Source organism: Leuciscus leuciscus (genome assembly GCF_965113295.1).
Source record: "Leuciscus leuciscus genome assembly, chromosome: 7".
In the NCBI taxonomy this organism is placed as follows: domain Eukaryota; kingdom Metazoa; phylum Chordata; class Actinopteri; order Cypriniformes; family Leuciscidae; genus Leuciscus; species Leuciscus leuciscus.
The window spans coordinates 9,022,440-9,035,062 of NC_138731.1; the positions used below are offsets into that span (position 1 = coordinate 9,022,440).

Here is a 12,623-nt window from a genome sequence, read left to right on the forward strand (position 1 = left end):
GGTTCGTCCCCTCTATCTCCGCTGGTGTCTGCCCTCTTTTCTAGCATTTTTCAAATATTGCCAGTGGGTGGAGTCGGGCTCTGACCAGGGGTTTAGTTACCCTTTAAAACTGCAGTGAACCAAAGACAATCTCAAATTTCTGACGTCACAAACTACCTCTTAACCAATCAGATCAACGTGTGATCGTCAACGAGTGGATATCTGAGCTGAGTGAGTGAGTGAGTGGAGGCGGGGCTCATTTACATATTCATAGAACCGCGTATACTAAATGAGGCAAGGGTGTCGAGTTACATTCAAGCTATTTTAGGGCATGAAGAATTTTTTTCAAGAATAAAACGTTAAAATATTTCGTTTTGGTCAAAGGAGTTTTAAGGGATAAAATAATTGACTACTACAGGGGGACTTTAAATGTGGAAATGTGTTTCAACACGAGGGTACTGTGTTGTAACTCGCAATTCAGTGGGCAAATAATGACATTTTAAGGTAAACGGGAAGCCTGCTGCTGCTGTTTATTGTCATTCACACCTTTAATAAATAATGGCGACCTACTAAATATTAATAAGATGGAAAAATCGGCTACACTGTAAAAGCCCCGGGGACATTCTACCAGAAACGTACATTATCTGTCCTTGAATTGTTACAGTGAATAAAAAAGTATTTCATCCAAAAATTTCTAAAACTGGCTCATAGTTGATTTCTGTGAGTTGTTCTGTAAAGGAATATGTCATTCATTAGGTTCTCAGATATTTTTTTCTTTATTAAAAACACTTTTGAAAATTACAAATCCTGTCCATGCCCTTGTCCTCAGCCAAATTGGAGCTACAGCTTTCATAGTTTTGTTATGCTACAAACTGTTATTTAAAAAAAAAAAACTCATCAATAACAAGTTTAAGCTGTTATCATTCACATCAACTGATCAAAAACATAAAATTATATATAAATTCTACAAATAAATTCTATTTTACAACTGTCCCCATGTTTTGGTCAGTCCTGTCACGTTTACATAAAACTCTACATAAAATGTGTGAAATACACCTTTAAGGGTATCACTCAGAGGAAGTGACATCATTTGACCCAGGTGAAGCTTACATTGATTAAGGCTGAATTGTTTCATTGAATTGTATGATTTTAAGCTTGTTTTTGTATGTTTTTTTTAGGAAGACGAGCTAAAGGGTCAGGCCCTGTCACGGTTAAACATTCCAGAAAATAATGAAAATGTTTTAAATCCAAAACATGTCTAAAAAGGTTATTGAAATTCCTTGCTTGCATGTTAACAGTTTTTATGCTAGCATGCTAGCAGGCTGAGTAATGGCAGTTTACAATGGCCAACCGTCAGGCCCTGTCACATCAGGCCCTGTCACATTCCTGTGTGACACGGCCTTACAAATTAATGTTATTGTTCTTTTTTATTACATTTATTGCATATGTTATGTATTTAACGCATGCAATAGTAAAATGAAGGCCAAGGTGCTTGATTTTTATACAACTGTGGCCATGGAAGTGATTTAAACACCTAAATTCAATTATTTGGAGGGCTGTCCCAATACTTTTGGCAATATTATGTATGTCCTTGGCTGAATTTTACCATAGTCTAATATTACTTTAACATTAAAATTATAATAATAATTTAAAAAAGAAATGCCAATCAAAACTTAAATAAAGAACACAAAACATAACTTTTTCTGCATCATCAAAATCCATAAAGTCAGTCCTGTCACAGTACCGTCAGTCCTGTCACGCCATGGTCAGTCCTGTCACACAGGAAATTATGATAAAAGTGTACTATTTGAGGAAATATTAATTAATTAATCTCTTTAACTGTGTAGATGAAGGTGGGGGTATATATCCACTACTATGTTTTTATAAAAATCTCCTATGTAAAGGTAGTTATTTTACAACTATATGAGTGCCTGCGGGTATTCTGTGATTTTGTGTACTACAGTTGACCGAAAAGTTACTTATATTTCTTAAAGGAATTATAAAACCATGTTAGATACAATCAGGGACATGTGATCAATAAGAAAATGCTATCTGTATCAAAGAAATTCATTAGGAAACCATTCTAACATATACAAATTTGTCTGTGACAGGGCCTGACATTTTAGGGGTGAAATGCGTATAAAAATGTATTTTATTTAATCATAAAAACATGCTGAGATGGGATGATATGTGTTTCTCATAGTTTAACATGTCCTCCATATGTCTCAACGTTCAGATTTAAGAAAAATATATTTTTTCCCCCAAGATTTTTTAAAGTGGAAATGTACGTTTCTGGTAGAATGTCCCCCGGTGGAAGCACGTACAGACTCGCAGAAATACAATTGCACACAACATTAGGACTTCCACCAGAAACCACACAAGGCCAATGACAAATAATTGTACAAAATACTTTTGTATTTGTTTTAAATACAAACTTTGTTTTTGTTTATATTAGCAATGTGAAGCTTCCTTTTACTGTACCAAAATAAATCTTAAAGGGTCAGTTCACCCAAAATTGAAATTTTTGTCATCATTTATTCACCCTTGTGTTGTTCCAAACCTGTGTGGGTTTCTTTGTTGAACAAAAAAGAAGATATTTTAAAGAATGTTGGTAACCAGACACTTGATGGCATTTCAGCATCCCCCTTCCATATGTGAAGTGCTTTGAGTACTCAAAGCGCTATATAAATGTAAATAAATATTATTATTATAACTGTTCGGTTTTGGTTCCAAATTTAAATTTTTGAGTGAACTGTCTCTTTAAATCTGAATCAGATTGTTTACAACAACCAGAGCCGTTGTTACAACCAACATGTATGAGAGGCGGAGCCCGTGCCCGAGATTCTAATAGAAAGAGAGATCGCAACCTTTGCGCAAAACGGCTAACATGAATGGCTCTCAAGAAAACTTTGCCTTATATTTATGCAAATAATGTTGAAGATAAAAGACAAAGCTGATCAAGCAGTCTATTCCGCGTGCTGAGGCATCTCCTCCATTGACTTTCACTCAAGAAAGGCACATTCTAGTCTCCTCCACACCGATATGCGTTTGAGCTAAGCTTGGGGGCTTCCCCTAGGGGAGGGGCTCTGGCGGAGGACAGTTTGGAAGGCGGGGCTTAAAGTCAGTATAGAGGGATTCTATTGGTCAGTGCTTGTGCCAATCAAAGTAGAAGCGGCGGCGGCATACGGATAGCAATAATGGCTGATTCTCAGTAAGGAGCCCATACAACCTTTTCTTCTTTCTTCTGCATATAACAATCGTTGTATTTCAACACATACGTGTCTGTTTAATGTAATATCTGCAGCGGTTTGACCTGAGTTGGGCGCTAGACTGTTTTACATGGGCAGGATGTGTTATTGTTTTGTGTCTCTTACGCAGTGCTCATCAACATCAACACTATATATTTGATATGTTTTTGGGCTGTATTTGTCCTTTGCGTTTTGTTTGCTCATTATTCTGACGAGGTAACACACATATTGTTCTAGTCCCAGTGTCGCGATGGCTCATCAACGAGTCTGCTGTCAGGATAAAACGCCAATCCAGATCCTGCACGAATACGGCATCAAAATCGGCAGCGCGCCCCAGTACGAGCTCATACACGCTCTCGCTGACGGAGACGCGCACCAGCCTTCCTCCTTCATCTTCAGTGTCACCATAGGAGATGTCTCATGCAAAGGTCATCTTTTATTCACATGAGTATTATAATAATAGCACCTAGTATGAGTAAGTAATAATAAAGTGTTCACTAGTATTCTAATAAATAATCGTTTTTTCCCCCCCCTTTTCTTAAAGGGCAAGGATCCACTAAAAAGGCGGCTAAACATGACGCTGCAGAAGCCGCCTTGAAATTATTGAAACGAGACCCCCAGCCAAAGTAAAATACACACTGTACAGAGGGATATAAACCATTATAGATCCATTATTTCAGTTAACACTGATCCAAATGTTCTGAATCTTTCACAGTGGTCAGAGAGACAATGGTCTTTCTCCTGAAGGCGGTGACGGATCCAATCCTGTGGGAATACTGCAGGTATCTGATCAAGCTTTTCACATCTTGAAGCACAACTATTATTATTATTATTATTATTATGGGAAACAGTATTGTTGCATCTGCGTTCGCATACTTCTCAACTATATACCCAGATAGCAACGGCTGGATCCCAAATGGCACGCTTCATGTGGACTCGCGGTCTTGTGACCTTCAATTGCGCATGCTCGCCAAGTGTACGAGTCCGTAGGGTGTCCCATTCGGCATTTCAGCGCTGTGAACTCAAGGAGGTCCACAAGGCTCGAGTGTGCCACTTGGGATCCAGCCAGGATAGTGTCGGCCCAGGTCCGCCCCACATCTGGTACACGTGGATTCATCAGGGCCCACATGTGGACCGGATCTGGGCCGACACTATGCTGCTGTCTGGGTAGTGTGCGAACAGTATGCCAAAGAGTAGTATGTCTGAATGCATAGTATTCAAAATGTTCTATATAGTATGATTGTAATCTCGACGTACTACATCCACCATGTTGTCATTATCATGTGATCTACCAGCGTCAGTTATGTCACTTCACTGTCATTCATAAATCCTCTCCTGTGGCCTCATGGGATAGTAAAGTGTCCATCGAATGCACACTTCAGAATCTCACCAATAGTAGGGATGAGTCACGATTTTGATCAATTCCACACATACAAAATCAAGCCCCGCCCACATTTGTTCTTGTTTGAGAAGCTGTTTCACTCGGATATATATCATAATAGGGAAGAAAAGACGAGCACAACTTCCGTTTCATGCAGACTTTAAAGATTATAAAGGCACATGTATTTAAAATAATAATAATGATGTGCACAGATACTGTGCAATATTCTGTCAACAAAAAAAGTCAGTTTTGATTCCATGGTGAGTTTAAACTGTTGTGTGTTTTGTGAGGAACTGGCCATGCAGCGGGTGTGGTGTCTGCCGGAGTACATGGTGTGTATGGAGACGGGTCCGGATCACATGAAGGAGTTCACCGTGACCTGTCGTCTGGAGGGCCTGGAGGAGTCAGGTGCCGTCAGCTCTTTCACACAGAGACCTCAGGCTCGGGCTGAGCGCAGGAGGACTGATGCCATGTCATGTGCTTTTGCTCATCAGGAACCGGCAGCTCCAAGAAGCTGGCCAGACGAGCAGCCGCTGAACGCATGCTGGGAAAACTGCAGAGTCTGTCCGGGTCTCCCGAGATCACGTGGGTTAGTGACGTTCATCCATTCAGAGATGTGATGGGATCCTTTCATTGAAAATTCTTGATTGGTCTTTAGGTTTAAAGGGTTAGTCCACCCAAAAATGAAAGTTAGCCCATGATTTACTCGGCCTCAAGCCATCCTAGGTGTATATGATATTTCAGACGAATACAATCAGAGTTATATTAAAAAATGTCTCTTCCAAGCTCTATAATGGGAGTGAATGGCCGTTTCTGTTTTGAAGTCCATAAAAGTTGATCTATCCATGGTAGAAGTGCATCCATCCATCATAAGTGCTTCTATCCATCATAAAAGTGCATCTGTCCATCATAAAAGTGCATCTATCCATGATAAAAGTGCTCCACGCGGCTCTGGGGGGTTAATAAAGGCCTTCTGAAGCGAAGCAATGCATTTGTATAAGAAAAATATCCATATTTAAATTATCTACTAAAATAACTAGCTTCCGGCCAATTATTCACTGCCATTATAAAGCTTGGAAGAGTCAGGACATTTTTTTTATATCTAACTCCGATTGTATTCGTATGAAAGAAGAATGTCATCTACACCTAGGATGGCTTGAGGGCGAGTAAGTCATGGGCTAATTTTCATTTTTGGGTCAACTATTCCTTTAAGGAGTGCACATCTAAAAAAAACATTCAGTAATTGCATGGATTTCTGTAATTCATCCCAATGAACGTGATTTCACCAAGTTGATCCTGGATCAACATTCTAATCAACCAATCAGATTTGAGGGACAAGTTTACAGTTTTTGTCAAGGTAATGCTTACAAACCAGGGTTAGGTGCTTCTGCATCAGTGTTATTCACCTTTCATTTCCGTCTGATTTTAGATCAAGAACAACTTATAGTGGGTTTAGGGTTAGGTTTGGGATAGGGTTAGGACTAAATTTACAGACAGAAATGTTGCTCCAGGACCAACTAAATATATTGACCCAGGAACGTGTCTTGCTTGGCAAATTATGGTGACTTATGGCTCGTTTCCACTGAGTGGTACGGTACGGTTCGGGTCGGTAAACCATGAATCGGCTTGTGTTTCCACTGCCAACAGTACCCTTACTTGATAGGCGTGGTGTAGCCTATGCCGGAAAGAAGCGATCGACGTCATTTTCGCGTGAAGAAAGCAACATAAACAACAATGGATGACATACAGCAGATCTTGTTCTTGCTTCTCGGCGTGTTTGTCACAAGAAGCCAAGCGCCGACATTAGGCGTTTCTCAATAGCAAGTAAGCAAAGTTCGGACTTGCCAAGTCTGACTCAGGAGAATGACTACCGAGGACGCGAGTCCGGTAATTCTGCTGATGGATCAGCTCGCTCTGCTAACGTTACTCCGGTTATCTCTATATGTACATTTTAGGCAACAATAAAACGAAATATGTTATAAAACACGACACTGCCTCTTTTCGTTTTCATTTAAAGAAATCTTAAACATAGCCACACAAATGTGGTTCAGGCAACGCGTATTGATTATATTCACTGCATATAACGTTTTCCTATTTATAACAAAACGAAATATAAAACACAACCCTGCCTCTTTTCTTTTAAATATAATATAAAAATATTAAACATTTTAATATGGTCCAGGCAATATGTGCATTTGTACTAAACAACAGATGTTGCAGTAAACAACATTACAGATCATCTTCATTGTATTAAAATTTAAAATGACAAAACTAAACCCAGTCTCTTTTTGTTAAATTTCAGTTTTATCAATATTAGCCATTATAAAAGTATAAGTAAAAGGTACAAGAAGCTATACAAATAAAGCAAACAATTCAGTCATACATACAAAGTCAGCGCTCTAGTCTAACCATACAACGGTAAAGTTAAATAGCTTATATAAAGTTATGAAACTTCACTCAGCCCTCAGCCAAAACGATTGGCCAGGGAACAAATTATAGATTCACGAGACCAGATATCGCCCGTTAGATATACACAAGACGAATTATATCTCATGTTTAACCACTACAGAGACGCCAGAGTCAGCGGCAAACGTCAGAACGACTAGCCGAGGAAAGGCTGTTCCAGGCGGGGTACATGAGCGCCGAGCGCCCGGTGATTGCCTGGATCTCACAACCTGGATCAAATTTTCATAAATCTTTATAAATAAACCACAGATTTGAACTTTAAACAACTACATTCTCGCCTGTAAAACTCTTAAAACTACATTTTGTGACACAAAAACAGTAGTATTATATTTCAAATGTATATTAAAAAATGGCGCTGCGGCTTCTTATGTTGTCATTCCCCTTTGTAGCACGCGCAAGTGACGATACTCTGTCAACCAATCAACGTTCTGCAGTGAGTATAGCTCCACCCTTTAGTACCGTACCACTGTGCTAGGTACCACAACGGAAGGGTACCCAAAAAGTGGTACGGTACGGTTCGGCATTTTGGTACCATTCACAACTTTTGACAGTGGAAACAGAACTAATTGCATACTGTACCGTACCGTACCGCTCAGTAGAAACGAGCCATAATTAATAACAATGAATCTAGAAAACAGTGCCATGCTTCACTCTGAAACATGACTTTATTTTGATTGAACATTTTTATCATGTAATTAATCAGCTTTTCATCAAGCATAATTCATGTCTTCATGATGAATTTTCATAGTTTAGGATTGAAAGCCTGGCTCTGGGACAAGAATAAAACAATAAGATCTACACATTTAAGTAGCTTTTAAATAGCAAATGTAAATGACAAAAAGACATGGTAAAAAGTTTCCAATGCAGTTTCAATGTGACCTTCATGTAACAAAGAAAAATCAGCCTCTGAAACATAACAATGCCTGAAGAATTGGACACGTCACCTTGATTCATAAGAGATTTGCATTTGCAAGCCGTTGCATCAATATTTCAGCATGAGGAATTGTTTTGCCATTGAATCATGGCTGACTGAGTCACCATCGAGCCCACTCTCGCCAATAAGCTTTGTGCTTTAGATGATTTGGTAAATTAGATCACATGTGTCATGTGTTCCCCAGAGCCCTCCTGCTCGTGTGTATGTGGAGAGCTTCCGGCAGTCGACGGGGGAGAAGATCTCGCTTCTGAAGATGACTCCTCTCAGCATCCCGAACACAGACTACATCCAGATGCTGCTGGAGGTCTCGCTGGAGCTGGGCTTTCAGGTCACATACATAGACATTGGTGCGTTCCTGTTCCTCACTGTCTGTGTGTTGTTTTGTGTCTTAAAGGGATAGTTTACTATAAAATGAAAATTAGCCCATGATTTACTCACCCTGAAGTCATCCTAGGTGTATATGACTTTCTTCTTTTATATTAGTTATATAAAAAAATATCCTGGCTCTTCCAAGCTTTATAATGGCAGTGCATTGCAACCAACAGCTTGAAGCTCATAAAAGTGCATCTATCCATGATAAAAGTGCATCTATCCATGATAAAAGTGCATCTATCCATGATAAAAGTGCATCTATCCATGATAAAAGTGCATCTATCCATGATAAAAGTGCATCTATCCATGATAAAAGTGCATCTATCCATGATAAAAGTGCATCTATCCATGATAAAAGTGCATCTATCCATGATAAACGAACTGATTGTATTCGTCTGATAGAACAAAGTCATATACACCTAGGATGACTTGAGGGTGAGTAAATCATGGGCTAATTTTAATTTTAAAGTAAACTATCCCTTTCAGAGCTGGAAGTGTTGTATGTGTGTGTTCTGCAGATGAGCTGACAGTGAACGGGCAGTACCAGTGTTTGGTTGAGCTGTCGACCCGGCCGGTGACGGTGTGCCATGGCTCCGGCATGACCAGCAGTAACGCCCACAACGCCGCCGCACACAACGCCCTGCAGTACATCAAGATGGTCGCTAATAAACACTAACAGCAGGACTGCGTGCGCACTGAGTTGGAGATGCTGAACTCTGAAGTGTGGAGCGGCTGACCCGGGCCGTTCTGCTGTCAGAGACGCGGCTCTATGCAGAAAATAAATCCATTTCTGGGTCACAACCCTGAGTTTATTTTTGGATGAGGCAAAGTTGCTTCATTTACATCCAAATGGTAATTTATTTACACTAAACCTCAAACTGGATTCAGTCAGATGTACTGAATACTGAAAGTGTTCGCCACTGCATCAAACCTGACCAAGGTCTCTTTTTTTTTTTTTTTTTTTTTTTTGCTTAATAAATCAATTGTAAACATCATATTAATAGGTTTACAGTGTGTCATTCCAAACCTGTAAGACTTTCATTCATCTTCGAAACACAAATGAAGATATTTTTAATGAAATTTGAACTATACAACTACCACTTTGACGCTTCAAAAAGTTCATAAAGAGATTGTAAAACTAATCCATATGAATTAAGCAGTTTAGTCTAAATTTTCTGAAGTCATGATTGCTTTTGCTGAAGCTCAAACGTGCTGCGTAACGAGAATGAACCTCATTGGTTGTTGCACGTCAAACGTCAACTGATGTGTGAGTTGATGAATGTTTATATGTGAACAAAAGCTTAAATTCAATCTTTTCATCATATAAAGTGATCGAGTCTCTTCAGAAAATTTGGACAAAACCACTCAATTCGTATGGAATAGTTTTACGATCTCTATAAACTTTTTGAAGCATCAAAGTGTCACTTGAAAGGAACACAGTGAAGGAACAGAAATCGATTAGATTTCATTAAAAAAAAATCTTCATTTGTGTTCTGAAGATGAACGAAAGTCTCACGGGTTTGGAACGACATGAAGGTGAGTAAATGAAGACAGCATTTTCATTTGTGGGTGAACTAACCCTTTAAGAAATGCACTGCTAAAATAGTCTCAGCATCTTCCGCGGTGAACGCTTAGACCTGCTAATAACGGCCAAACGAAGCTTTGCAGTGTTGGGTTTGATAATCACAAGTTCTTCAGTACGGTGTGGCCATCTAGTGATCATAATAATGTCTCCACCTTACTTTGTAAAGCAGGAGTCAGCTATTTCCTGATTCATTAGCCGCTATACGCGATATTAGCGTTGAGTGGCATCTTCCGCACGGAAGCCATTGGCTCTGTGTTTAGTGTAGATCTGGGTTTATATTGGCATTGGCTTTTTTTTTTACTGAATGTTGTGGCCCCTCCAGCAGTGACTGACAGCAGCTATACTGACGTAATTGTGACGCAAAATCCTAAATAATTAGCCTAATTTAGTGTGTTTTTTTTTTTTTTTTTTTTTTTAATATCAAACTTATTTACAAATCAGTAATATTTTTCAATCATGTCATGTTGTGGCACGTCTGTATTTGAGTGGCACGTGCCACTGTATGTTGATGATCACACAAACTGCCCATTCTAGGAAACATGGAATAAATCATGTGTCACTACGAAAACTGCATTAAATCCGGTACTTGTAAGCCTTTATGTTTGCATGGTGTCAGTGTGAGTAAGTGTAACATACATTGGTCAGTGCAAGATAAACCAAAACTGACGACAACTGAGGAAGACCCACCGCTGGTGTGTGTGTGTGTGTGTGTGTTATTTGTGTGTGATTTAGATGGTAGCAAAAACAAGTAACCAGACTCTAATATTGATCTAAATATAAGTAGGCCTATAATTTAATATGTGGTTAGTGGGTGTCTATGGCATTAATATTTCACAAATCGTTTTATGGAATTATGTAGTAAGTAATAAAACCATTTTTTTTTAAGTGTGGACATGCATTCCTTCCGGAGATGCCTGATGTTTCGTTGAAATATTTGACAACATGCATTAGAGACCGAGACTGGACGAGTTTTAATCACAATGTATGATAAATAGTGCTGCTGGGCAACGATTAATTGCATCCAAAATAAGTTTTTGTTTACATAATATATGAGTGTGTACTGTCACACATGCATGTATAAGAAAACTGTATTTATATTTAGCATTTATATTTATATGTAATATAAGTCATGTATAAATATATGTAAAGTGTATGCAAATATTTCTTAAATATATACATGCATATAATAATTATACACAGTACACACACATATATTATGTAAACAAACACTTATTTTGGATGCGATTAATCGATGCCCAGCACTAAAAATATTATTAAAAAAAGTAATTAGCAGAATAGTGCATTGACTTTGTCCAATCAATAATGCATTAATGCTGTTGATTAAAGCGCTGAGTGACGAATGGCCCGTCCTCGCATTACCTCTTTAATTTGAGCTTTTTTAAAGAGATTGATCATAAATAATGGACACGGGACACACATCACGGCTTGGAACATAAATATGTATTTCTTAGCATGTATTTAATGTGAAACAGCAGGTCTGGAGCGTGTCCTAATGACACGAGCTCTTCTTCTTCTTCTTCTTCTTCGGAAAGCTGGACTCGCGAGTGAGACTCCCACACACAGTGCAGGACGACTCAGAGATATGAGGAGGAGGAGATACAAATGAAACGCACATTTTAATAAGGCATCAGAGATCATTGGCAGGCGGTGACATGTTTTCATGCAACGGTGGGAAACTACAGTGTCTTTCCCTCAGAGGACCTGCTGTTATTCCCCCTCGATACGTCTCAAATGATCTTCTCTGCGAGCTTCAGGTCAGACACATTCAGTCGGATGAGCTCTCGGCGACAGTCTAGAAGCGTCTTAACAGAAAACACAAGGATCACGAAGTATCTGCAATATATGAACTCAACACACAGTCTTGTAGACGCACACTCGTCACAGAACTCAGACGCTCGTATCCAACAGTCTTCAATGGAGCTGTGTGTGTGTGTGTTGATATGGTTTCATATGCGTTAAGGCACAGTGAAGACCTCGAACAGTGAGACCATCTCGGTCACTGCCACTACACTGTTTTTCGACTTCAAAAAAAATAAATAAAACTACTGACATTTCGATAACAATCTTTCTTTACAATTATCTAAGAAATTAAAACATTCATATCTACTCCGTCAAATTGAATGCTGAAATTGAATTTGTTTGAATGTTTGTGTTTGATGAACGAGGTCCAGTCCAGATCAGATGTAAAAACATGGCCGTTCATACTAGTGTACTACATACTGCATACTATACTATTTTAAAACTAGTGTGGAAAACACATATTCTGCCCACATGATTTAACTTAGTATGGTAAATTCAGGAAGTGGTATCTAGTTTTCATCTTGGCAATGACAATTCTATTTTTAATGCAGTCTGTGTAGGATTATCTGAACTAATGAGTCCATTATACAGCAGAAACAGTATTTGGTAGTATGTTATTCAGAGTGGCACACTATAGGCCAATTTATACTTCTGCGTCGAGTGTACGTCGTAGGCTACGCACGTAGGCGATGCCGTCGTGAGCATTTATACTTCTGCGAATGTCTGTGTTGCTCTGCAGTTACACCGCCGAAACGCTAGTTGGCGCGGGTGGGTTTTAATGTTCCACTGTGTTTACATTCCTCGCGGCTGTTTTGGGTTTAGGTTTCTACGAGCAAT

General features: G+C 39.1%; 1 protein-coding gene and 1 long non-coding RNA gene across 2 annotated transcripts; both read left to right on the forward strand.

Annotated features, from left to right (window-relative positions):
- Positions 1 to 3,053: 3,053 nt before the first annotated feature.
- On the forward strand, positions 3,054 to 10,637 carry prkra (protein kinase, interferon-inducible double stranded RNA dependent activator). Its single transcript, XM_082176282.1, has 8 exons — positions 3,054 to 3,190; positions 3,465 to 3,655; positions 3,772 to 3,853; positions 3,943 to 4,009; positions 4,899 to 5,016; positions 5,103 to 5,197; positions 8,193 to 8,355; positions 8,899 to 10,637. Exons 1-8 carry the CDS (start codon positions 3,177 to 3,179, stop codon positions 9,054 to 9,056), a joined length of 888 nt encoding a protein of 295 aa, XP_082032408.1. The 5' UTR covers positions 3,054 to 3,176; the 3' UTR covers positions 9,057 to 10,637.
- Positions 4,018 to 4,799, forward strand: LOC309503592. Its single transcript, XR_014207763.1, has 2 exons — positions 4,018 to 4,213; positions 4,258 to 4,799. It is a non-coding gene; the product is annotated as an uncharacterized lncRNA (long non-coding RNA).
- Positions 10,638 to 12,623: the final 1,986 nt, after the last annotated feature.

What these genes read in the sequence shown, in the direction of transcription:
- prkra (XM_082176282.1), top strand. An exon ending in AAACGAGACCCCCAGCCAAA is followed by an intron (nt 3,854 to 3,942) that starts GTAAAATACACA and finishes AATCTTTCACAG; the next exon opens with TGGTCAGAGAGACAATGGTC. An exon ending in GGAGGGCCTGGAGGAGTCAG is followed by an intron (nt 5,017 to 5,102) that starts GTGCCGTCAGCT and finishes TTTGCTCATCAG; the next exon opens with GAACCGGCAGCTCCAAGAAG.